This window comes from Podarcis vaucheri, assembly GCF_965113315.1.
Source record: "Podarcis vaucheri genome assembly, chromosome: 17".
Classification (NCBI taxonomy): Eukaryota; Metazoa; Chordata; class Lepidosauria; order Squamata; family Lacertidae; genus Podarcis; species Podarcis vaucheri.
The window spans coordinates 1,629,333-1,651,497 of record NC_138755.1 but is presented as its reverse complement, the minus strand read 5'-3'; the positions used below and the strand labels follow the sequence as shown (position 1 = coordinate 1,651,497).

The 22,165-nt window shown below is 51.5% G+C and overlaps 1 protein-coding gene across 1 annotated transcript; it reads left to right on the top strand.

The window, feature by feature from the left end:
- The first annotated feature begins 3,454 nt into the window (after positions 1-3,454).
- Positions 3,455-21,738, top strand: ARAF (A-Raf proto-oncogene, serine/threonine kinase). Its single transcript, XM_082205821.1, has 16 exons — positions 3,455-3,524; positions 7,543-7,778; positions 9,635-9,741; positions 11,498-11,600; positions 12,125-12,279; positions 12,387-12,491; positions 13,187-13,337; positions 14,404-14,431; positions 15,186-15,340; positions 16,239-16,441; positions 16,514-16,690; positions 17,218-17,264; positions 17,556-17,674; positions 17,834-17,965; positions 18,201-18,335; positions 19,352-21,738. The coding sequence occupies exons 2-16, from the start codon at positions 7,551-7,553 to the stop codon at positions 19,490-19,492; spliced, it is 1,986 nt and encodes a 661-aa protein (XP_082061947.1). The 5' UTR covers positions 3,455-3,524; positions 7,543-7,550; the 3' UTR covers positions 19,493-21,738.
- The last annotated feature ends 427 nt before the right edge of the window (positions 21,739-22,165 follow it).

The window sequence follows — 22,165 nt, the reverse complement described above, 5'->3', positions numbered from 1 at the left end:
GAATTTCTCCTGCCTTAAGCAGCCATTCTCTCCACAACTGAGTCACCTTCCATTGCTGGCTCCTCCTCCTTCAGCTTCTAGTCAGTGTCACCGGGAAAGGCTGATAAGGAAAAAAATATTGGGGTGCGGGATTACTCCGTTGCCCATCTTGTTGGGGTGCCACTCCCCGCGAGTCCCTCTGGTCAGCAAAAGAAGGAGTCTCCAGTTAGATTAAAGAAGCAAAACAGCAGTCAGTAAACCTGATCTTTATTTGTTGCAACAAGGTTCAAATACACAAAGAGTAGGAACCCCAAGTGTGGGGTTGCGTGGACTTTTAAGACTCCCTCTCCCTTTCCCATAATACATTTCCAATAGCAGCATCAATACATCACAGATATGACACAGGAGAGGAGTGGTTGGCATAAAGAAACATGAAACTGTCACCCACCCCTGTCAGTAACCCCAGTTTCCCACACCTTTTAACTACCCTCTTCCTCAAAGAACAATAGAAGTCTTTATCAAGCCCCCTAGCTGCAAGGCTTTCCTGCGCTTCTCCTTTGAAAGTATCAGGATTCGACCCACCATCCCGATGGGTTTCTGCCAGGGTTTCTGCTGCCTTTGATCGCCTCCTGAGGCAGGGGAGAACTGGATCCCCCCCCCCTCTTCTGGAGGAGTCATTAGCCCTTGGAGCCAAGGAAATCCGTCAAACCACTGAATTTTGGCGATTATTTGAAGTTTTTACAGTTTTCTATATTGGATCTGAAGAAGTGTGCATGCACACGAAGGCTCATACCAATAACAAATTTAGATGGTCTCTAAGGTGCTGCTGGAAGGAATTTTTTAATTTTGTTTCTGTATTGGATAATTCGAGGAAACAGAGGGTACACGGTATCCACTTCAATTTTATAGACTGCTTTTCTGAGCCTCTTCAGGCTCATTGTTCTGACCTTAGTTCAAGGCTGTGGGGGGGGGACTTGGAATTTTGAGGGAGTTGTTTAACTGCCCTCCCCCATCCCTGGTTTTAACAGTTCCCTCCTTTGGAGAGAAATTTGCTTAGGTTCTGCAGGAACCACAAATATTTTCTCTGCATTGAACTACAGTTCAGACATAGATACTATATTGGAACCTTGGTACTCAAACGCCTTGGTTCCCAAATGCCGAAAACCTGAAAGTAAGTTCTGGTTTTCGAATGCTTTTCAGAAGTCAAACATCCAATGTGGCTGTCGGCTATTGTTTCCGGGCCGCCTGCACCAATCAGAAGCTGTGCCTTATTTTTTTACTATTTCAGGTCAAACAGACTTCTGGAATGCATTAAGTTTGACCTTTTTGTTTTTGAGGATTTTTTGCGTATTTTGTTTTGTGACTGTGTGGAACCCAGTTCGGCTATTGATTGATTGATTGTGTGACTGTGGAAATGGATAAAGCCCTCCCCCCCCCATCCAAAGAATGACCACTGTATCATCATTGTAGGTAAGATTTTTTTTTAAAAAAAATTATCATCTGCAATACTGTCTTATTTATTTTATAGTACAGTACATTTATTATTGCTTTCATTTTATGGATCAATGGTCTTGTTAGTAAAATTCATCTTAAATTGCTGTTTTAGGGGTTGTTTTTAAATGTCTGGAATGGATTAATCCATTTTGCATTACTTCCTATGGGAAAGCGTGCCTTGGTTTTGGAAGGCTTTGGTGTTGGAACGTACTTCCAGAATGGATTAAGTTTAAGAACCAAGATACCACTATAGATATTTCCCACCCCCCTTTGGTCCCATAAGTTATATAGATATTCAATAAATAATAACCTGGTATCCACCTTCCCAGATGTGTGGTTTCATGTAAACCTGAAAGGGACTCACATGTCACGCCTGTTAAGGCTATTTGCAAGCGAAGCCATACCCGTAGGTTGACACGGGATATAATGTACAGTAAAAATAACATATATCACATTGTCTCGTTAGATTACTTATGTCATTCTAGCACTCTGTAATGGTCTACCCTTTATGCTTGGCAGGAAGATCCAAGAATAACTGGGAGTTGCAGTTTGGTGTGCTTCTGTTTTCTCAGGTGTCAAAGTTAGCTCTCTCCTGGTATCACACCTTCAACCATCAGCAACCTTCCTCATGAATCCCTGGCGTTAGGGCTTTCATTGACCATGTCACCTCCCACCCAGCAAGGTTATAAATGCAAATATTGGAAGGGGGAAGGCAGGTGGGAGGGAGAGATTTGCAATAGAAAGACTGTGGGTGGTGGAAGGGGACACTCTCCCATAGGTACTTCTCTGCTCCAAATGACTTCCGCCCCCAAGTCTGTCTCTGACTGGGTGCCGAGGACAACTAAAATGAAATAGGCATCCCTTTTATGAGCTGCTTGCATCTTTTCCACAGGTTTCTGGCAGCTCTTTGTCAGAAACGTAACGCGGGGCTTAGGTGGACATTTGCTCTGGTCCAGCAGGACTCTTCTTTTGCGCTTGAACCGCCAATGCTGTCGTTTCAGCACCGGAACTGAACTAGCTTGCAACTCACTGTGCTTTTTTTCTTCCTGGTCTAATGTATCGTGCCTGGTAGTGCCATTGTACAGAGGTTGATGATAGGATATCTTTTTACATTCTTTGTTAGTCCGTAACATGGTCAGTGGGTGAGCTGAAGCGATTTGCTCTGCTACCAGCTGCATTTACTAAGAGCGTGTTGGCTTCGGTTGCGTATATATAGATGCAGGGTTCTGCCATTTGGCAGCGTGGTAAGCTATTCATCATCGTCGTCGTCGTGGTCTTGGTGGTCTGGTTTTGCACTGCCCAGGTGGCTCAGCAGCCATTATGCGCTGATTGCTGGGGCCCACCCACGCCATCCTAGCCCCGTGCCAGGGCGACTCTCGGGTCTCGCACGAAGCTTTGCACAGCTGCATCTTCATGCCCCCCACCCCTGATGTTAGGTGGGTGTGGCTTTGCCACGGGCGCAGCCAGGATATTTGTGGAGGGGGCAGGCTTTTGTTAGGGGTGCACCAAGGGGGTGCAGAGGGGGCAACTGCCCCCCTTTAAGCAAAACAATAGAAATACTTAACTTGCTGACCAATCACGTCGGTCCTGCCCCCCCCACCGCAACAGAAGTCCTCCCCCCAACAAAGTCCTGACCCCACGGGGGGCTGACTTTTGTTAGGTGGACACACAACCTAAGATTTGTATTGAATTGTATTGAATTTTACTGATTCAGTTGCCCCCCCCCCCCCATGGGCTTGGCCAGCCTGGCCGCGCAGGCCAAACGGGGGAGGCTTGGTGCGTAGTATTAGATGGGGCTCGTCTGCCCGGGAAGGAAGACTCTGCTCCTCAAACTCCGCCGCCTTCTTTGGGAGAAGAGGAGGCTGCGGAGGGACTGGATGCCCCTCGGGGGTCCCTTCCGGCGAAGGAGGGGTTAAGCGCCCTTCCCCGCCCCGCCCCGCCCCGCCCCGCCCCCAGGGAGTTCCCTCCTCTGCTTGCGACGTCAGCGCCCGGGCCCCGCCCACCTCGGAGGCTCGGACAAGATGGCGGCGGCGGCGGCTTGGCGGCGGCAGGTCGGAAGTTCCCTTCCTGGCCCGGGGCTCGGGCGGCGGCGGCGGCGGGGCGGGAGCGGGGCCTGGGGGCACACCCGTGTTCCGGGGAGCCGCGGGAGGCGCGCGCGGGCCCCTTTCCCCTTCGGAGGGCGGCGGCGGCGGCGGCGGGGCCGGTGAATGGGGGCGCCGCCTCCCCGCGCCCGGAATGCTGGCCGGGGGCTCGGCGGGGCAGCCCGAGACATTGCAGCCCCGGAGGCCAAGCGCCACAAAACGGCCGCGGGAGGAAGGGCGGAGCGGAGGTGGGCAGCGGGGGCCTGCTGGCCCTGCGGGTCCTGCCCCCTTAGCCTCGGCTCCCACCTCTCCCGGGCTGGGTTCAGGCCCAAGTCGACCTCTGCCTCCGCTGGGATGAATGCTGGTGGCGGGGCCGGGGCTTCCCGGCATGAGGGGTCCCTCTCGCCCCCAGGCTGCCCCCCACTCGGCATGTGGACGCAGCTGCATTTCATGCAGAAAGCGTGCGGGGGGGGGGATGCTTTCCAGATATTGTCAGACTCCAACTCCAACCATCAGCCCCAGCCAGCAGAGCCAGTGGTCAGGACAATTGGCAGCTGTAGTCCACCTCTCTGGGAGGCAACATATTGGCTGCCCGTGGACTACAGGATCAAGACTGGCAGTTACCTGCAAGATATATTTTCTTTCTTCACAGTCCTTGCCCTTGCCCTAAAATCAACTGGCGTTTCCTCTCCAAATTAGAGATCCAATATAGCAGTTGCCCTTGTTCCAAAAGCAGTGGCATTTTTGGTGTTAGACAGGAGACCCCTGTATAAAGAGGCAGTTGCATCTTAGACACACTAAGCAGTTGTGTTGCAGCTTTGGTGTTGGTGTGTGTTGTCAGCAATGCAGCAGGTGCATTCATGAGATGCAGCTTTTTGAGCAGTGGCTTCCAAGGTTTCGATCAAACTTCAAAAGCAAGTTATAGAAGTAAGCAGCCTCTTGCCAGTTTCACTTTTAGTCAGGCAGTGACAGTCTTATTCCTGCAAGCTTTTGCAGAATTTCATGATAAATAAATTGAGGTTCGATAATAAATAAATTCATTCAGATAAATTCAAGATCTGCAGGTGTCCTCTAGCCTACTCTGAAAGAAGTTGTATTTCAAGGTCAAGGGATCCCAGAGCCAGCTTCATTTTAGCTGCTACATCCTCACTTCACAAGTCTTGTAATAATCCCAGTTCCCAGCTGCAAACCTGTGTCGTGTGTTTTCTGTTTCAATATTGGGACAGTAGCAGCATGATGCGCCTAATGCCTGTGATTAATTGGCGCCTGAGTGACGGAAGTGCTAATTTATTTCTTTCAAAAGAACACACTCCTTGTGAACAACCCTCCCACACTAGCCTCTGAGGTCTATCAGAGAACAGTTTGACAGCCAAGTGGGGAGGGTTGGGGACACCCCTTTATTCTGATGGAAGGTAGCCTGCTGTTGCTGGAGCTGGAATGATGATGTAGCTGCAGAGTGGAGCTTGAAGCCACCAAGACTCCCTGAGGGTGGACCTGAAGCAAGTTGATACTGGCAACTCCAGGAAGCCCCAATGTTTATTCTCTCTCCACCCCCCCCAAAAAAAACCTGGAACTGAGCAGATGAAATTATCCAGGGTACAGCTGCTCAAATGTCAAGTTCTCGCTGCTCCAGGGTACTATTCCTGCTCAAACATTATTGCACAAAAAGGAGGAAAAGCTTGTTTGCTGTCACTTGCCTTCGGTTTTTCTCCTCACTTTGCTGGTAGCCAAAATAAAAAAAATCCTTCCTGTAGCACCTTAAAGACCAACTAAGTAGTTCTTGGTATAAGCTTTCGTGTGCATGCACACTTCTTCAGATGCTGGTAGCATTCAGCATCTTCAGGCCCTTCACGGTGAATGGCTGTGTGCATGGGGTTCATGAAAAGCTGCGAATGACTTGGGCAAAGGAAGGGTAAGCTTGCGAGGGGTAGCTAATGCCGCAGAAGACAGAATTGGAATTCAAAATGACCTTAACAGATGGGAGAACTGGGCGCAAGCTAGCAAAATGAGTTTCAGTAGGTACAAATGTCAGGTCCTTCACTTAGGCAGGAAGAACCAGATGCACAAATATAGGATGGGGGAAACCTGGCTTACTAGCAGTGCATGTGAAAAGGATCTGGGGGTCTGGGTGGACCACATGCTTAACATGAGTCAACAGGGTGATGCAGCAGCAAAAATGGCTAATACTATTTTAGGCTGCATCAACAGAAGTCTAGTGTCCAGATCAAGGGAAGTAATAGTACCACTCTATTCTGCCTTTGTCAGACCACACCTGGAATACTATGTCCAATTCTGGGCACCACAATTTAAGAAGGTTGTTGACAAGCTGGAACAATGTGCAGAGGAGGGCGACCAAGATGATCAAGGATTAAAAAAAAAAGCCTTATGAGGAATGGTTGAAGGAGCTGGGTATGTTAGCCTGGAGAAGAGGAGACTGAGAGGAGATATGATAGCCATCTTCAAATACCTTGAGGGCTGTCACATGGAGGAAGGAGCAAACTTGTTTTCTCCTGTTCTGGAGCGTAGACCTCGAATGGCTTCAAGTTGCAAGAAAGGAGATTCCGACTAAACATCAGGAAGAACTTTTTGGCTGTAAGGGCTGTTTGACAGAGGAATGGTCTCCCTTGGGAGGGTGGAGACTCTCCTTCCTGGGAGGTTTTTAAGCAGATGGATGGCCATCTGTCATGGCTGCTTGAGCTGAGATTCTTGCCTTGCAGGGGGCTGGACTAGATGACTCTCAGGGTCCCTTCCAACTCTACAATTCTATGGCCCCCACAGGCCTTTGAGCAAAGGAGCATCATGTAATTAAATAATGGTTAGGTGATTTTATGTGACAGAAACTTCTCTTTAGAACAGGAGTGGGGAATTTTGGCCCTTCCAGTTTCCCCTGACCCCTACCTTGGGAGGGTGGAGGTAGTGGGCTCATGGGAAAGTTTTGCTTAGCTGGGAGGTTGGGGTGGCTTGGAAGCAAATATGGCTGTTTGGCTTTAGAACCAAGGCAGGGTTAGGGATGCTTAGAAACTCACAGGATTGGCTTGTGCTGCAAGGGGTGAGGGAAGTCTTGTGGTGAAGCCAAATGCATAGCAGATGGGGATTGTGAAATTAGATAGTGAAATTTCAGGATAACGGAGGCTGTGCCTTCTCAGACCCCTGCCGTTCCCGAAGTTGCAATCTTCCAATGCTTTTTTAGCAAAACAAAATTGGCTGTTGTGGGGTTTGCATGAGTCTACCTCTCTATGGTAAATGGCACTGGCATGCTCAGCAAAATGTACTATGCAGCACAGGAGCAGAAAATGCATTATAGAAACAACATTTATATGTGTGTTTTCAAGCACAAAAACATTTATGTCCAACACATTTCTTTGGTGAAACTTGGTGCTGTGAGAAGACCAGGTATTTGCTAATACTCTGCCGCCCTGGGGCTGCTTACACTTTAATTCAGAATGCAGTTACTTTCCTCTATATCAAAAGAGAATGTGCTTCTCTCAAGCTGGGAACACAATAAGAAAATGTCCTCTGTTAGCATGACTCATCGGGGTGCAAACGAAGTGTTGTCTTCCTGACTAGCTCAGCACTGTGTGAGCACACGCTCCACAACAACAGCTCCACAACAACAGTCATGCAAGGGATGACCCCCAAAAGCGGGGGGGGGGGGGCAGGGGTCTCTTTCACATAAAGGAAGTCTTGTTTCAAAACATATAAAGTGATCACAGTGAGCTTGTTACCTGCTGCCAGCAATATGCTGTTCCAGGAGATTGCGTCAGACAATCATGAGGGGTTAGGAAACTGCTGTTTGTTCGAAAGCTAAATCTGGGAGCCTGTGGGCGCCAGCTTCATGTGCTGGGTAGCAGATTGTGCTCCATATGAAAATTCTGTGGGTGTGCACTTCTGTCTGTTCTTTTATATTTGTTGCTAAAAAGCATGCATACTGCGACAGGGACCTGGAGGTCACCCCTTTCGTTTGCCTCTGGTATCTTCCTCCTTGCAGGCCCCTGGATGAGGCGCAGTCAGAACTCCTCCTGCGGCCCACTCACGAATGGCTTCTCCTCCTCCTCCTCTCCAGACCCCGGCCTTTCAGGTGGGGGTGGGAGGGGAGACCTCCTGCCTCTCTCCCACAGCATGACGACGATGCTTGCCTCTCGCAGGAAAAGGCTCGGAGGCAGAGCCATGGCCGAGCCTCGGGGCACCATCAAGGTGGACCTCCCCAATCAACAGCGCACAGTGGTGAGCGAGACTTTCTGGCCGTGAGAGGCTGTGTGTGATCAGAGCTATTCAGAGAGCACCTGGTGAGGCAGCTGTGGTCCTGCAGGTGTTGTTGGACCTCCGGCAGGGCTGAGGGTGAGTCCAGCAAGAGGAGCGCAGGTTTCCCAGGGCCCTTTCTTGCTTTAGGGCAGCCGTCTTCCATTGCCGGATCACAACCCAAAACTGGGTCAAGCACTGACCTAAAGTGCGCCACAGTTCAGGGCAACAGAATCACCATTCTTTTCATGTTTGCTTACTTTTTTTAAGAGAAGGAAAGAGATGGAGGTAGAGAGAGAGAGAGCAGGAAAAGAGCAGAAAGGGGGAGGAACAGAAAAGCAAAGAGAAGGCATGAAAGTGAGGAAGGAAGACATGCATGGTAAAAAAAGAAAAAGATAAATAAAAGTAGGTCCCGTTGTTTGCAGGTTGGGTTTCCAGGTAAATTTTGCTGGTTTGTTGTGATTTTGTTTGTTTAATCATCTGCTTTTGCTGTATTTTCATTGCATTCTGGTGTTGGTTGGTTTTTAATGTGCTTGAGGAGTTCAGTTTTGAACTATAAAGGCAGAGTATAAATATTCATACTAAATACATAATCCTGGGTTTGGAAAGGTTGAGGACTACTGCCTTGGAACATCTGTATTGAAAAGTGGGATTTTATTTATTTATTTATTCATTTAAAATAGATGTAATTAGGGTTCTTTAATAAATCTCCAAGTTGAGTTTTTTTATTCCCATTTTATAGGTGGGAGAACTGAGGCTGGGACTGACCATGTAGTGAGTTCAGATATCCTGAAGAGTTCCTAACTGGACTATCATATCATAGAAGGGTATTCAACACTACTCAACATCTTACTCAAAGCAGACCCACTGAAGTTAATGGACATGACTACTCTAGGTTCACTAATTTCAGTGGGGTTCTTTGGAATAGGACTTAGCTGAATATGTGTGCACACTATATTTTTAAAGCACATCCCACCCCCACCCCCAAGAATTATGGGTACTTTAGTTTGCTGAAAGTTGCTAAGAGTTGTAATTCTGTGAGGTGGTAGAGCCCAAAACTTTTTGGGTCTAGGCCTCAGAGGCCGCCATGACTGGATTTTAACCAAAGATGGAACATCTGTCAAAGACTATCAGAAATTCCAACAAGTGTTCTTGCATTCTAAAAAGCTATTTCTTGTCATCTTTCAAAAGAATATCATTCTATGTCAGCTGTCAAACGGTACAGAAAATTGAAAACAAATGCTGAGATGATATATAGCAGCGTATCAGATATGGCTCATGTTTGATAATAAAAGCCGCAGAGGAGGATTTAGAATTGGTTCAGGGGCGGAGGATTTGTTGAAACCAGTTATCACGGATCCTAGTTGACTTGTTGCCATGTAGTAAGTCTCAAAGCAAGTAGGCAGGCACCAAACCAAGGATCAGAGCCAGAAAAATTGTGTTGCTCAGCCAGGACCCCAGGAAGCCTAATGACAGGCCTTTTTTTCCAGGAGAGCCCAGTGGTCAGTCCAGGGCCTGAGAGTTCTTGCCCCAGGAAGATGCTCAAAGCTGCATCTTACAGCTTGCCACATGGGGCCAGTGGCACCCAGAATCAAAGGATCCTGCTTCTTGCCCCGATACTAACCAGATTGCTCTAAGTCTTGGCAATCTATTCTATTCTATACTGGTCCATATTGGGCCTTCCTTCTTCAGACTAATGGGAGGAAGGCAGAGACAGAGTGGAGTTCAAGGCTGCATGTTGAGAACAGTGTCTGTAAGGTCAGTTCAGCACCATCTCCCTCTTCACCCAACTGTCTATATCCTGTCTTGCACACACCGGTTGCTTCCCTCCTTCCTCTCAGGTGACTGTCCGGCCAGGTACAACTGTCTACAGCTCCCTAGACAAGGCCCTGAAGGTCCGTGGGCTCAACCAGGACTGCTGTGTGGTCTACAGGAAAAAGAGTGATGGGTGAGTGGCTCCCGTTAGGGAGAGGAGGTGGCTGCTGAGGTTGGCTGGGGAAGCGAGGGAAGGCAGGCAGGGAGCTGAGGGTCCTCAAGCTGGCTGGGTATAGGAAAGAGCAAACGAAATGTAGCACACTGAACCCAAGGCCTGCCCTAGCCACACGCAGAAATTCTGCATTATGGGTGTCCAGATCTGAAGAGTTTTACATGCATCTAGTCCGTCATCCAAAGCGGTCCATCTCTGGAGGCCAGTGTAGATCGAGGTCAGCAGTAGGGAAGGCTGTTGCCTTCACGCCCTTGTGGCAGAATCTCAGAAGCATCACCCTGGCCCTTTTCGAAAACAGGAGGCTGGACTAGATGAACCCGGAGGTCTCGTCTTCCCCAACCTGGCGTGCCCCCCCCCCTTCCTGATGCTTTGGACTACAAGTCCCATCAGCCCCAGCTATGGTCAACCCAGCTATAATGGCTGTGGCTGGTGGGCGTTGTTGTCCAAAGCGCATGGAAGAGCATCCCAGGTTGAGGAAGGCAGCATTAGGAGTTCTGTCTTGTGCATCTCCTGCAAACCTGCCAGGAAGCTCATCCAGCTGGACAGGGGTCTGGACGCAGTTACTTAGCTTTGTTTTGTTTTTTAATGATGTGCTGTACCTTTTGATCTTTTTTCCAATTGAAATGTTTTACACAGTTGGAGTTTACACATGAACTTGCAAAGGCTTTCCAGGTCTCCGCAGACAGACACAGTGGTGGGGCTGTGGCAGGGCTGGGATAGGCCACGCCCACCCAGTCAGAGCTCGAAGGCCCTTGTGTCCGCCAAAGCTCCCTTGCCCAATTCCCTGTCTCCTCTCTCCATCTGCTCTGAAAAGATGAGCAAGCAGCCCTTTCCGGAAAAGAAAAGGCTTTAGACCAGAAGGGGTTCTGCGAGTTCCTGCACAGGATGCTTGCAGAGCTCAGGTGGGACAGCCTGCTGCCGTAGTGGTAGCATGCCAGACTCATTCCCACCCTTAGCAGTGCTACAGGTTTGTGGGCTGCCCTTTTCAACAGTGAAGGGAGTGGGTGGACTGGCAAAGGAGAGCTCTCAGGTGGGGCAGAAGGTGAGCACCATTTCCTGTGGGTTGGAATCCAATTTGAAATGGACTGTGGCTTTTCAAGCCCAGAGGAATGCCTATTCACGTACCCTTCTGCATGGTCCCCTTCCTCAGCCTGCCCCAAAAAGCTACACCAGTGTCTTCTAGGGTCCATGCAAAGTTTCAATCCCAGCTTCCCCTTTCCACTCAGAATCTGGCTCTAAACATGCTGAAGGTTTTGTTGCCTGAGCTGTTGGAATATTTTTAAATGTTCGTTCCCAGCTCTGCCCACCAGTGGTGGATGCTTCATTGCCCCAAGCCCAGTGCAGAGCAGAGGCGGAGAGATTGCTGTCTTAGTGCAAGGACTCCCTCAGGAACGAGGCAATGGGATGGTGCGAGACCATCACCTTTGTGTCCATCTTCCCCACTATGGAAAATGGCTGATTTCTTGCTTCTTACAGCGTTGCATTATGTTAGGTGTTGCAGTATATTAACCTGGTGTGCGTGTGGTGGTTAGCATTAGCAGTCGACTTGGAACTCACCACAGTGGGGAGAAATTTCATGGGGTTTGTCGTCCCCATGTCCCCCCCCCCCCCCGTGCAGTTGATCAGCTACAGGAGCATTGTGGCTGTCTCTAGGGAGGAGCTGCAGTAGGTGGCGGGCTTTGGGTCACAGCTGCATATGCGTCGATTCTCTCTGTAGGCGAAAGACCATCACAGATTGGGAGACGGACCTGGTCGACCTGGAGGGGGCCGAGCTCTCTGTGGAAGTCTTGGAGGACTTGCCGCTTACTATGCACAACTTTGTGAGTCACAGGAGGCCCTCCAGCAGCACGTTTCCCTGCCAGCACACACAAACACAGACACACCCCTAGCCCTGTGGACACCCAGCCGCCCCTTCCCCACTCCAGAGCATCACGCGGCCGCTTCCCCCAGCCTGGTGCCCTCAAAGATGTTCTGGGCTTCAACGCCCCCCCCCCAGCCCTCAGCCAGCATGCTCACCAGTGAGGGATGCTGGGAGTTGTAGTCCAAAACACCCTGGTGGGCACCCGAATGGGGAACGTTGCCCTACAGGAATGCACTAGACCCAGAGGCTGCCCTGCCTGTGCAGTGGAATCGCACAGCAGAACTGTCCCCCCTGGAGCAAAGGCTTGGAAATACAGGCCACACTTGTTACACCAAAGGGGCGTGTTTTCTGCATGCGGGCGACTTGGGCGCCTTGCTGGGTGTCCACGCAGCCTGTTGACAGACACACACACAGGCATATTGGGAACATCCCATCCCCAACTCCTCCCCTTCCTCTGACCTGCACCTTCTTTCTTCTGGGCAGGTGCGGAAGACCTACTTCAATTTGGTCTTCTGCGATTTCTGCCTTAAGTTCCTCTTCCATGGCTTCCGCTGCCAGACTTGTGGCTACAAGTTCCACGAGCACTGCAGCAGCCGAGTGCCTACGGTCTGCTTGGACCTGGCCACTTCGCATAAGCCGTGAGTATCCCCTTTCTCCACAACCCCTCCCCCTGGTTGGAGCACCTGCTTCGGTCCCTGTTCCCCTTGTATCCAGTCTCAACAACCCCTTTCTCCTTTTCATGTAGTGTTTACAGCCATGATCCGGGGCAGCACCCTCCATTCTGGCAGGACAGTGTCCCGACTACCCCAGTGCAGCCGAGTCACGAACCAGAGACCCCTCATGCTGTTGGGTAAGAGCCTTGCTCGCTCCCCACCTGTGCAAGGGATCATGATCTAGAAATAGCCGCCAGCAGCAACATGGACCCACAGCGGAGCAGAGTCGGGCACCAGGCTAAATCTGCCACTCACAACGCATATGATGCAAGACTATCCCTGTTGCATTATTGTGCAGGAGACATTTGAACTGGAAGCATTAAGCTATCACACACCCAGGTTGTTTTGTCCTCCCAGTGCTGTAGTTCATGTTCTGCATGTCAAAGGTTCTAGATTCAATTCCAGGCATCCCCAGGAAGGACTAGAAAAGAGAGCCTTCAGAAAACCTGGGGAGTCTTTGTTGGCTAGATGGACTCTGTGGTCTGCCTATATAAGGCAGTTTTCTTTGCTCTTCAAGGAAAGCTTAATTTTTGTTTTAAAAAGCAGGGGAGATAAGTTTATAGTCCTTAAGTATGGGGGACTAGTCCTTAAGTATAGAAAAGCATACCCGCACTCTGAGAGGAGAGCAGCTGTAGCCACCATGTCCAGGGCATAACTATCAAGCAATGACTTGTGCTTGATAAACTCAAGGAAAAGTCACTTTGCCTCTTCTTTTTAAGTATAAATCTGCTATTAGACCTGATTATCCTCTGTGCGCCTGAACTGCTGGAGGGTTAGTGTGCCCCCCCCCAGCTTGGATGCCATGTCATCCCTTCCTCCTCTCCTCTTGCAGCCCAAGAAAGCCGCCCCCCTTCAGCCCAGATGCCTTCGGCTTCCTCGGCCTCCACGGGGGTGGGCAGCAGCTCCAACGGCACCGCTCAACCTCCACCCCAAATGTCCACATGGTCAGTACCACCAGCCCCGTGGACAGCGGCATGCTTGAGGTGAGGCACTTTGTTGTGGGGGGAGGAGAACTTCACTCTGAAGTTTCTGTCCTGGCTCATTGGTAGAGCACATATTTTACCTTGGGGGGGGCGGGACCCGTCACACTCCAGGTGTTGGCCTTGCTCCACTTTTGCATCTGGGGTGGCTCAGGCAGTAAGCGGGAGACTAAATGTCAGGGTGGTGGGTTTGAGCCCCACGTTGGGCAAAAGATTTCTGCACTGTAGAGGGTTGGACTAGATGATTCTCATGGTCCCTTCCAAGTCTACCATTCTCTTGCTTTTGTTTGTTACCATGTGAGGCGCTTTAGTGCTTTTATGTTGTAAACCACCCTGTGACCCTCAGACGGAGGGCAGTATAGGAATTTAATAAATGATAACCAGGACTCTCCCCGCTGGCATTCAGAGATGTAGCCCCGGCCGTATGCACAGCAGTGCCCACAAAGCGACAGAGCTACGCTTCCCAGGTGGCCCTTAAACTGGATTTAGAGCAGTCTTTAAATACACAGAGGAGAAATGCCACAAGTGATCTGAGGTTTTGTGTGTGAGAGAGAGAGTCTCCCAGGTCAGGAGCAAATGTAACCTAGGGGAAAATTCTGTCCCAGCCTGGAATAATACTGGGTTGGTCATTGATGGTGGGCTAGTTCTTACAGAGATGCTAAATCTGTATTGCAGGGGGTTGGGCTAGATGACCCTCGGGGTCCCTTCCAACTCTACAATTCTATGATTCTGTGTACCATTTCAGACACCAGGTCTGATGGAATGCTTCTCCATGCAAACAAACAAACAAACGAATGAATCTCTGCACAGAGAAAACTAGTGTGCCGGGGGGGGGGGGAGCCAGGCTAGAACACCAGGTGCTGGTTTTATCTGTGAATGGATGGGGCGGCAGAAGGAGTTGTGTGGAAAAGCATTCAGTCATGTGAGCACTCTGAAAAAGTTGAGAGCTGCCCCCAAATCCCCCCGGAGAAAGGGAAGGGGCTGGCAGTCCCCTCTCTCTGCCCCAGCGCTTTCTTCTCCAGAGATGCCTGCCTGCAGAGCTGTTCATCTTCTGCCTTTTCTCTTCCAGCTCCTAAGCAGGAATCACAACACAGAGGGTGAGTGTCTGCTGGGAATGGGGAAGGTTGGTGGGAGTGGGCAGGGGCAGCCTGGAGGGGGAGGAGGAGGAGAGGGAGCCGGGACAGAGATCTCCCAGGGCAGCGCTGATTGGGGGCGCCATGGGGGGAGGTGCCAGCCAGGACTAGCACAGGGGGGATGGACCAGTGCTAGAGGATTCTTAGTGGGGGACAGGAAAGGCCCCCTCCTGCCAGAGGAGGCAGGCCTGGCCAAGATGACTGACTGGCCTGACGGTTCCAGAGAGGTTGGGCCCCCACTGTTCCCTCGGCACGAGTGCCATGCTCAGTTCCCGCCCCACAGATCCATGGGTGGGGGAACCGGGGCTCCCTCAGATGTTGCTGGACTCCCACCATCCCTGACCGCCGGGTGTTCTGGCTGCAGCTGATGGGAATTGTAGTCCTGCCACATAGGGAAGGTGAGTCACCCCTGCTGGGAAAGGCGATGCCCGTGGCCGCCACCACGTCCGGTGGCAGCAGATTCTATATAAGTTGCCTGTGCACCCCGTGAAGAAGAAGAGGCCTCTTCCTTTTGTCAGTCCTGATGCGCCAGTCAGTCCGTTTCCTTGGTGACCCTCCAATCTGCCCTCCCTCTCTCCACACACCGCATTTTGTTTTACCCACCTTTATCAGAACTCTGCATTTGGAAGCCCCCAAGCACTTTGTAAGGAAAGGGTCTCCTGTCCACCTGCTTGCGAGGGAGCATCCCGCAGTAAGCCCACCCTCCTTCTCGCCACAGGCCCAGGTGCGCTTGAGCCGCCTCCCTGCACCCCGCCGGCTCCCCCCGTTTCCAGCATGGCTGCTGTTTCGTCTGGCCGACGCTCCCCCCACCCCAAGTCCCCTGGCGAGTCCCCCAGGGAGCGCAAGGCCCCTGCCGAAGACAAGAAGAAACCTGTGAGTGCGGGGGGGGGGTGGCACTTTGACATGGGGCTAACGGATGTGCCGTGGGCACTTCAAAGGGCTACCAAATGTTCTTATTGTGGGGCAAGAGAATGAGCTTCGTTGCCATGACGGAAGGTGACCCCAGATCAGTGGCTCTCAGAGGGTCTGGTGCGCCCCCCTGGTGTGGCAGGAGAGGGGGCCGAGGGTGGAGGGAAGATTCAAGGACACTCAAAGAAGCATTTAAACATTTCAGTGTAGTATATAGTATCAAAATATATTTTGGGGGCTTTTCTGCCAGAAACAGCACCCCCGCCTCTCTTCAAGAGCATGGGCTTGTCTTCTGCAGTGCTCCATAACATATCGTTGTGAACAGGGATTTTCAACTCTGACAGATATGAGAGATGAGAACAGAGAAGGGCTTCCTTGGGTTGATGAGGAGATGAGGGTTAGTTTGTTTTAAATTAGAGCTACTATAAATGAGACTCCCTGGCAAAAGCAAGCTCACAGCTCTCACTGAATTTGTGTATATACATAAGGAGAGGCATATTTATAACTATATTTTTGGAAGGATTCACGTTCTTCTGTAACTGCACCGCTTTATACTTCCTGGATGCCCCGAGTAGTTCTATTCTGTGTTATAAATCAAGCAGTGCAAGGAATTGCTTCTTTTTGTTTCCCCGTGTATTTCTAATCAATTAAAAAAAATTCAGTGTGGGGTGAGCAAATGTTTATTCTGAAAGTGTGCCCGAGGGAAAAGAGTTTGGGACCTGCTGCTGTCAGGAAACGTGTGGCTAAGCTGCGGGGGCAGAGAGGTTTTGGTGTGTCAGGGGGCTCGGGGGAGCAGGGCCTCCTTGTGGAAGGGCTTGACCCTCTTTCTCCCTGTCCCTGGCCTGCCTTTGCCTCCCTGCAGAAATCCCTGGGCTACCGGGACTCCAGCTATTACTGGGAAGTCTGCCATACCGAGGTGACAATCCTGAAGCGCATAGGCGCTGGGTCATTTGGCACTGTCTTCCGGGGCCGCTGGTACGGGGATGTGGCGGTCAAGATCCTGAAGGTGAGCAACCCCACCAGCGAGCAGGTGCAGGCCTTCAAGAACGAGATGCAGGTGCTCAGGTAAGCAGGAACCTGTGGGGAGGGGAAGGTGATGCTGGCCAGGAGGCCTCTGACGCCGGCCTCTCCTTGCAGGAAGACGCGCCACGTGAACATCCTGCTCTTCATGGGCTTCATGACCCGCCCCAGCTTTGCCATCATCACCCAGTGGTGCGAAGGCAGCAGCCTGTACCAGCACCTGCATGTGCAAGAAACCCCCCTGGAGATGGTGCAGCGCATTGACGTGGCCCGGCAGACGGCCCAGGGCATGGCGTGAGTGTGCAGGCCGGGGCCCTTGGCGGAAGTTCCCGAGTCAGAGGCAGGGTGGCTTCTGGAGCACAGCAGAGAGGGCTGCTGCCTTCATGCCCTGTATGGTATCCGGGCTGGAGGCACCCTTGCCCTGTTGCGGGATTTGTGCTGCAAGAGGGGTCTACAGCCAGGGGTCTACCAGCCCCTCTGGGCAACCTCTGGGGCAATGCCAGCAGTGGGTGGAGCCAGAGGCAAAAGCTGGCAGAGCAAGGGGTGCCGGCTTTACCTTTGTACCAGAGGCAGATTTCTTTGCTCGCTCACTCGGTGCTCTGCATCCTCCCCCGGGCAAGAGAGAGGTATTAGGAACTAGGGCAGCCAGATACGGGAAAGGGAAAATATACATGGTTTGGGAACAGCCCTTGATGGTTCCAATTCTCCCTCCCTCTGAGCATGCTGGCATGTGAGAGGCAGGTGTGGTGCCCTTGCGAATGAGCTTGCAAGCCAAGGATGCTGATGAACTATCTCACTCCATCTCTCTCTCGTTCTCCCAGTTACCTGCATGCTAAGAACATAATCCACCGGGACCTCAAATCCAACAGTATCCTTCCCTTCCACCTCGCCTTTTGTGGCAGGGAGTTTGGCTGCCCCACGGGGCTCCCGGACGGGTGTTGCAGTGGACGGGGGAGCGGGGGTTGTGCTGGTTTGACCTGCACAGCTGGAGGGTGTTTCCAAAATGGCAGGTGCCCCGCTAATAGAAGGGAGGTTTTCAGCATGGAGCTTGGGGGTAGGATAGTTCTGTAGCTCAGCCCTCCCTGCTCTGGGGCAAATGGAGCGGCAGGTCCCGCCAGGCAGAATCCCACGCGACGCTCCTTCACCCGACTGCCCTCAGACATCTTCCTGCACGAAGGCTTGACCGTGAAGATCGGCGACTTTGGCCTTGCCACCGTGAAGACGCGCTGGAGCAGCTCGCAGCAGGTGGAGCAGCCCAGTGGCTCCATACTTTGGATGGTGAGCTTTTGCCAAGGTCGGGGGCTGCTCCTGGCTGGAATTGGGGCAGGGGGAAGTTGTGAAGCCAGAGGAGAAAAGGGGTTGGAGCGAAGCAGCAGTATTTCCCCCCCCCCCCGTCCCAGCAGACTTTAATGCCTGCCCTCTCTGGGCCTCCCACAGGCCCCTGAGGTGATCCGAATGCAAGACCCCAACCCCTACAGCTTCCAGTCAGATGTCTACTCCTATGGAGTTGTTCTCTACGAGCTGCTCTCCGGGACCCTCCCCTACAGCCACATCAACAACCGGGACCAGGTAAGGACAGAAGACGTGTTTGGGGGGCTGGCCAAGAAACCCTCCCAAATCTCTCCCCGGGTTTGTCGCACTCCTTATTCAGGATGGCCAATCAAACGCGCCCAAAGGGAAGAGGTTTATCCAGAGCTGGTGGTGGTTCTGACTGGGCTTAAAGAGGTGGGGGGAAAGGGGGGCCTTGTATCCCAAGAGAGGGTCCTTTCTTTTTGTAATGGGTGGTTTATTTCCCTCCTTCCAGATTATATTCATGGTTGGCCGGGGATACCTGTCTCCTGACCCAAGCAAGGTGCCCAGCAATTGCCCCAAGGCCATGCGCAGGCTGATGGGCGACTGCCTTAAATTCAAGCGTGAAGAGAGACCCCTCTTTCCTCAGGTGAGTCTGAGGCAGATACAGGCATGGACGTGTGCGCTGACTGACAGATCGTCACATTTGTATCCCACCTTCTGAGAACCTCAAGGAACTTTACTTAAAAGTATTAAACCCGAGGAACTAATTCCTCAGCCAACGTCACCATGTTTTATGGCTCCCATAGAATTGCTGCGTGCACTCAGCACATCTGTTTAACAACGATGTACACATAGTGGTTTTAAAGAGAGAGTCCTAAGGTTCAAACTGCTTTAGAACCACAAGTCAGGAAATATAGGTACTGGTAAGGATCCTCCAGGAAAATGGCAAGGAACTTTGCATGTACTCAGGTGCACCCTTACCTGCTCCTGACACATATACCCCTTCCTTCCTTCCTTCCTTCCTTCCTTCCTTCCTTCCTTCCTTCCTTCCTTCCTTCCTTCCTTTGATTAGGTTTTAGTTTGGACAGCCTCCGTTTGTTTGCATTTAATAATAATTCTGCAAAACGCAGGCATGTTTCCTATACAAATTGGGCAAATTAAGATCTGCGTGTACTACTTCCGTTTGCAAATGTCATTCTGCTTTGGCTAGTTATGAAAAGTGGGAAGGAGCTACGCATTGAAGCACAAACACACACAGCAAATCCTGAGGTGGCCATGCTGGTGTCATCTGAGGTTGCCTGCAATTTTAAAGCAGGGCTGGTAAGTCTCTGGCTGTGCAGGTGCTGAACTACAACCCCATCATCCCTGACCACCAGCCGGGTTCACTGGGGCTGATGGGAGCCAGTCCCGAAACATTCGGAGGGATGCAGCTCACACCCCATTGCTTTGAAGGCCACCATTGCAGCAATAAGGGCCAGAGACGTGCTTGCAACAAAACAAAAGGCCAAAGTCGAGTCCTGCAGGGGCCCTGAGACACTCTGCAGTTCCCCACACTGCTGATTTAGGCCTAAACCCCCACAGTCCAGAACCTGGGCTTGCTAAGGTAGTGTCTGGTGGGGAGGGGCAGAGTTCTGGTCTGATCTCCATTTCCCATTCTTCCAGATTTTGGCCTCCATTGAGTCGCTCCAACGCTCTTTGCCCAAGATCGAGCGCAGTGCCTCTGAGCCCACCCTCCATCGGGTGGGTCACAACGAAGAGCTGACTCCCTTCGCTTTCCCCGCTGCCTTGCGGCTCCACAGCTAACGTGGCGAGACTGGAACTGCTACCAAAGGTCACGACGCCTCGAGGCCAGGGTGCAACTCGCGGCCCTCCCTGGGGGGACAGGAGCCAGTCAGTCCCAGGGGGCAGCTGCATCCCTGGCATCCGGGTGTATCGCCCAGGTCTGTGTGCAGAGAGACGCTGGGGCTGGGGTGTCCACCTGGATTTCACTCTCACTCCAAAGCCTGCAGTCCTACTAGGGGGTCGCCAAAGCAGGAAAGACATTGAAACATCCCTGCTCTGCAATGACTTTGGCTTCATTGTCCCCAGGTGTATTCTTTTATGGGGCTTATCCTGTTTCCAGGATGTTGTAGGTGTCATTTGTTTGTTTGCTTGGGAACTTCAGTAGGAGAGGAGAAGCATGGGAGGGGTGAAAGAAGGACGGTGGTCTGTGGAAAAGGAGCTGGAGCTGGTGTAATAAAAAGGCTACGCCCTATCTGGATGATGTCCTCCTCCCTCTGTCCAGGCCTGCCAAACCACAACCTACCTATCTGAGCTGCATCACAGAAGGCCTGCTGTTCTGCTGGCTTGTGGGGAGTCAGTTTCCTTTACACAAAAGGGGGCATGTATCTAGCCCTCAAGGACTCCTGGAACTCAGAGGAAGGTGGGATGGCAGCCCTTCTGGCAGTTCAGGTGGACACACTCTTCCTCACATCATCCCTCTGGTTTCCAGTTGTCTCACCTGTGTGCACACCCCCATGTACACGCAGCAAAGGACATGGGGTTGCGATGGTTGTTCTGCATGGCAATCTACCCATAAAGCTGCACATCAGCCCCATAAATGCAGGGGTGACGTGGACACTGCCTTGTGCTTCCCAGGCATGCGCAGGGCTAGAGCTCTGGTACGCTGCAGCTTTGGCAGCCAGGAGTGCCATATCTTCAGAGGAGCCCCTGAGAACGATCTCTCTCTGCCTTTGACTTGCAAACGAATTGCCTGGGTACTGAAAGTCATGAGAGGAAACTATGTAGGGAGTGGGGGCAGATTTTGGGATAGCTCAGCTGGTACAGCATGAGACTGAATCTCAAGGGTTTGAGTCCCGCCTTCTAACTCTATGGTTCTAAAGTGTGTGTGTGGGGGGGTGTACCTTGGTCCTCCCAGGTGCTCTTGGGCTCCCAATCAGTCCCAGCCAGCATGGCCCACAGTCACAAATTCCAGAGGGCCACTGTTCCCCCGCCCCAGTGCCAAAGGGTGCCCAAGTGCTTTTGTAAAGCGACCCCCAAGCAGTGGGGGAATTGAATGCCATAGCTGTGCCCATGGTGGTTTGCCTCTGTGTGCCCACATTCGACATGAAGCATTTTCCTCCCTGGCTTCCTGACTTTCCTTGGCGTGTGGCTGTGAGGTCAGCTCAAAGTCTGGGGTGCCAGGAAACAGCGTAGGTAGGTACTGATGCCCCAAAGGAACTGAGGGACCCCTCAAGCAGGGAAGGGGGTTGATGCGGCCTGGTGCTGTACGGAGGGCGGGGGTTGCTTTTCGGCAAATGGTTGCAGGTTCCCCAGGCCGCAGCCGCAGCGCTTTGGGGAAGGGGCCACGACTCAGGGGCAGAGCATATCAAGGTCACAGGCTCAACCCCAGCATTTCCAAGTCGGGCTGCCTGAAACCCTGGAGAGAACCCTGGAGAGGTCAGTGGGGGAAATCCGGAGATAGCTGGACCAGTGGTCTGACTGGGAGGCTCCCCTTGATGCGCTTTGGAGCATCACTTTCCCCTCTGGGCCAGCAAACCAGTTGCAGAGGAGAAGTCAGGTGGGTAGATAGTCAGCGGACCAGATTCACTCTTTAAGTTTTTAATCCAGGCCATTGCTGCAAATCACCAGCATTGCCCAGAACTTCTAAAAAGGACCTCTCCATGGGGTAGAAAGTCAGCATCTGGGCTGTTGGGGTTAGGAGACTTACAAATACCTGACTTTGAAGGTTAAGAACAATAAATGGCACAGTAAGCCCTGTGTTTTACTGTGGGCCTCTTCCTGGAGCCAGGGACTAAAATCAACAGGAAAAGCCATCCTATTTATCGCGTGGGTGAAACTCTACTTTTGCGTTATAACCCGCAGCTACCTGAGCTCTAGAATATGTTCATATCTCAAATTGTGAACATCTCTCCCTGCCCCCGATCTTTTTAATAGATAGATAGATAGACTTTAACTTAATGTGTTTAATGAATGCTTATGATTCAGATTTAAAAGATTGTAAGTGAAGGTTTTAACATGTTTGTATTAAACTCAAGATTTCATTTTAAGCCTGGTTATGTTTTTTCAGAGACACAATAACTGATTTTTTAAAAAACCCACATCCAATCTGTTAGTTTAAAAAGTTTTTTTGAAAAATTATCAGAACAGATACACAGGCTCCATTCACACATAACAAAACGTAGCTTTAGGTTGAGTAGCAAGTGTGGCTTGTTGGGGAGAAACAGGCTGCAGCCCCCATTTTGGAGGCAACAGGAGTTCAAGGCCACCTGCTTATCCTGCGCTCACCTGGAACGGAGGAGAGCGGGAGCCATTGGCCAGGGGGCAGCAGCACACGGCTTGCTCCCAGTAAACCATGGCAAGCCAAAAGCTCTGGCTCATGACATGTGAACACAACTGTGGACAGGCATCCCTGCAGGTAGGTGGGATAGTAGTATGGGGGGGTGGTTTCGACCAGAGGGTGCCATTTGCAGTCAC

Excerpts from the sequence above, each read along its gene's own strand:
- ARAF (XM_082205821.1), top strand. The coding sequence starts at position 7,551 with ATGAGGCGCAGTCAGAACTCCTCCTGCGGCCCACTCACGAATGGCTTC. Across the intron at positions 11,601-12,124 it reads CGCTTACTATGCACAACTTT|GTGCGGAAGACCTACTTCAA; the intron begins GTGAGTCACAGG and ends TCTTCTGGGCAG. Across the intron at positions 17,966-18,200 it reads ACATCAACAACCGGGACCAG|ATTATATTCATGGTTGGCCG; the intron begins GTAAGGACAGAA and ends CCCTCCTTCCAG.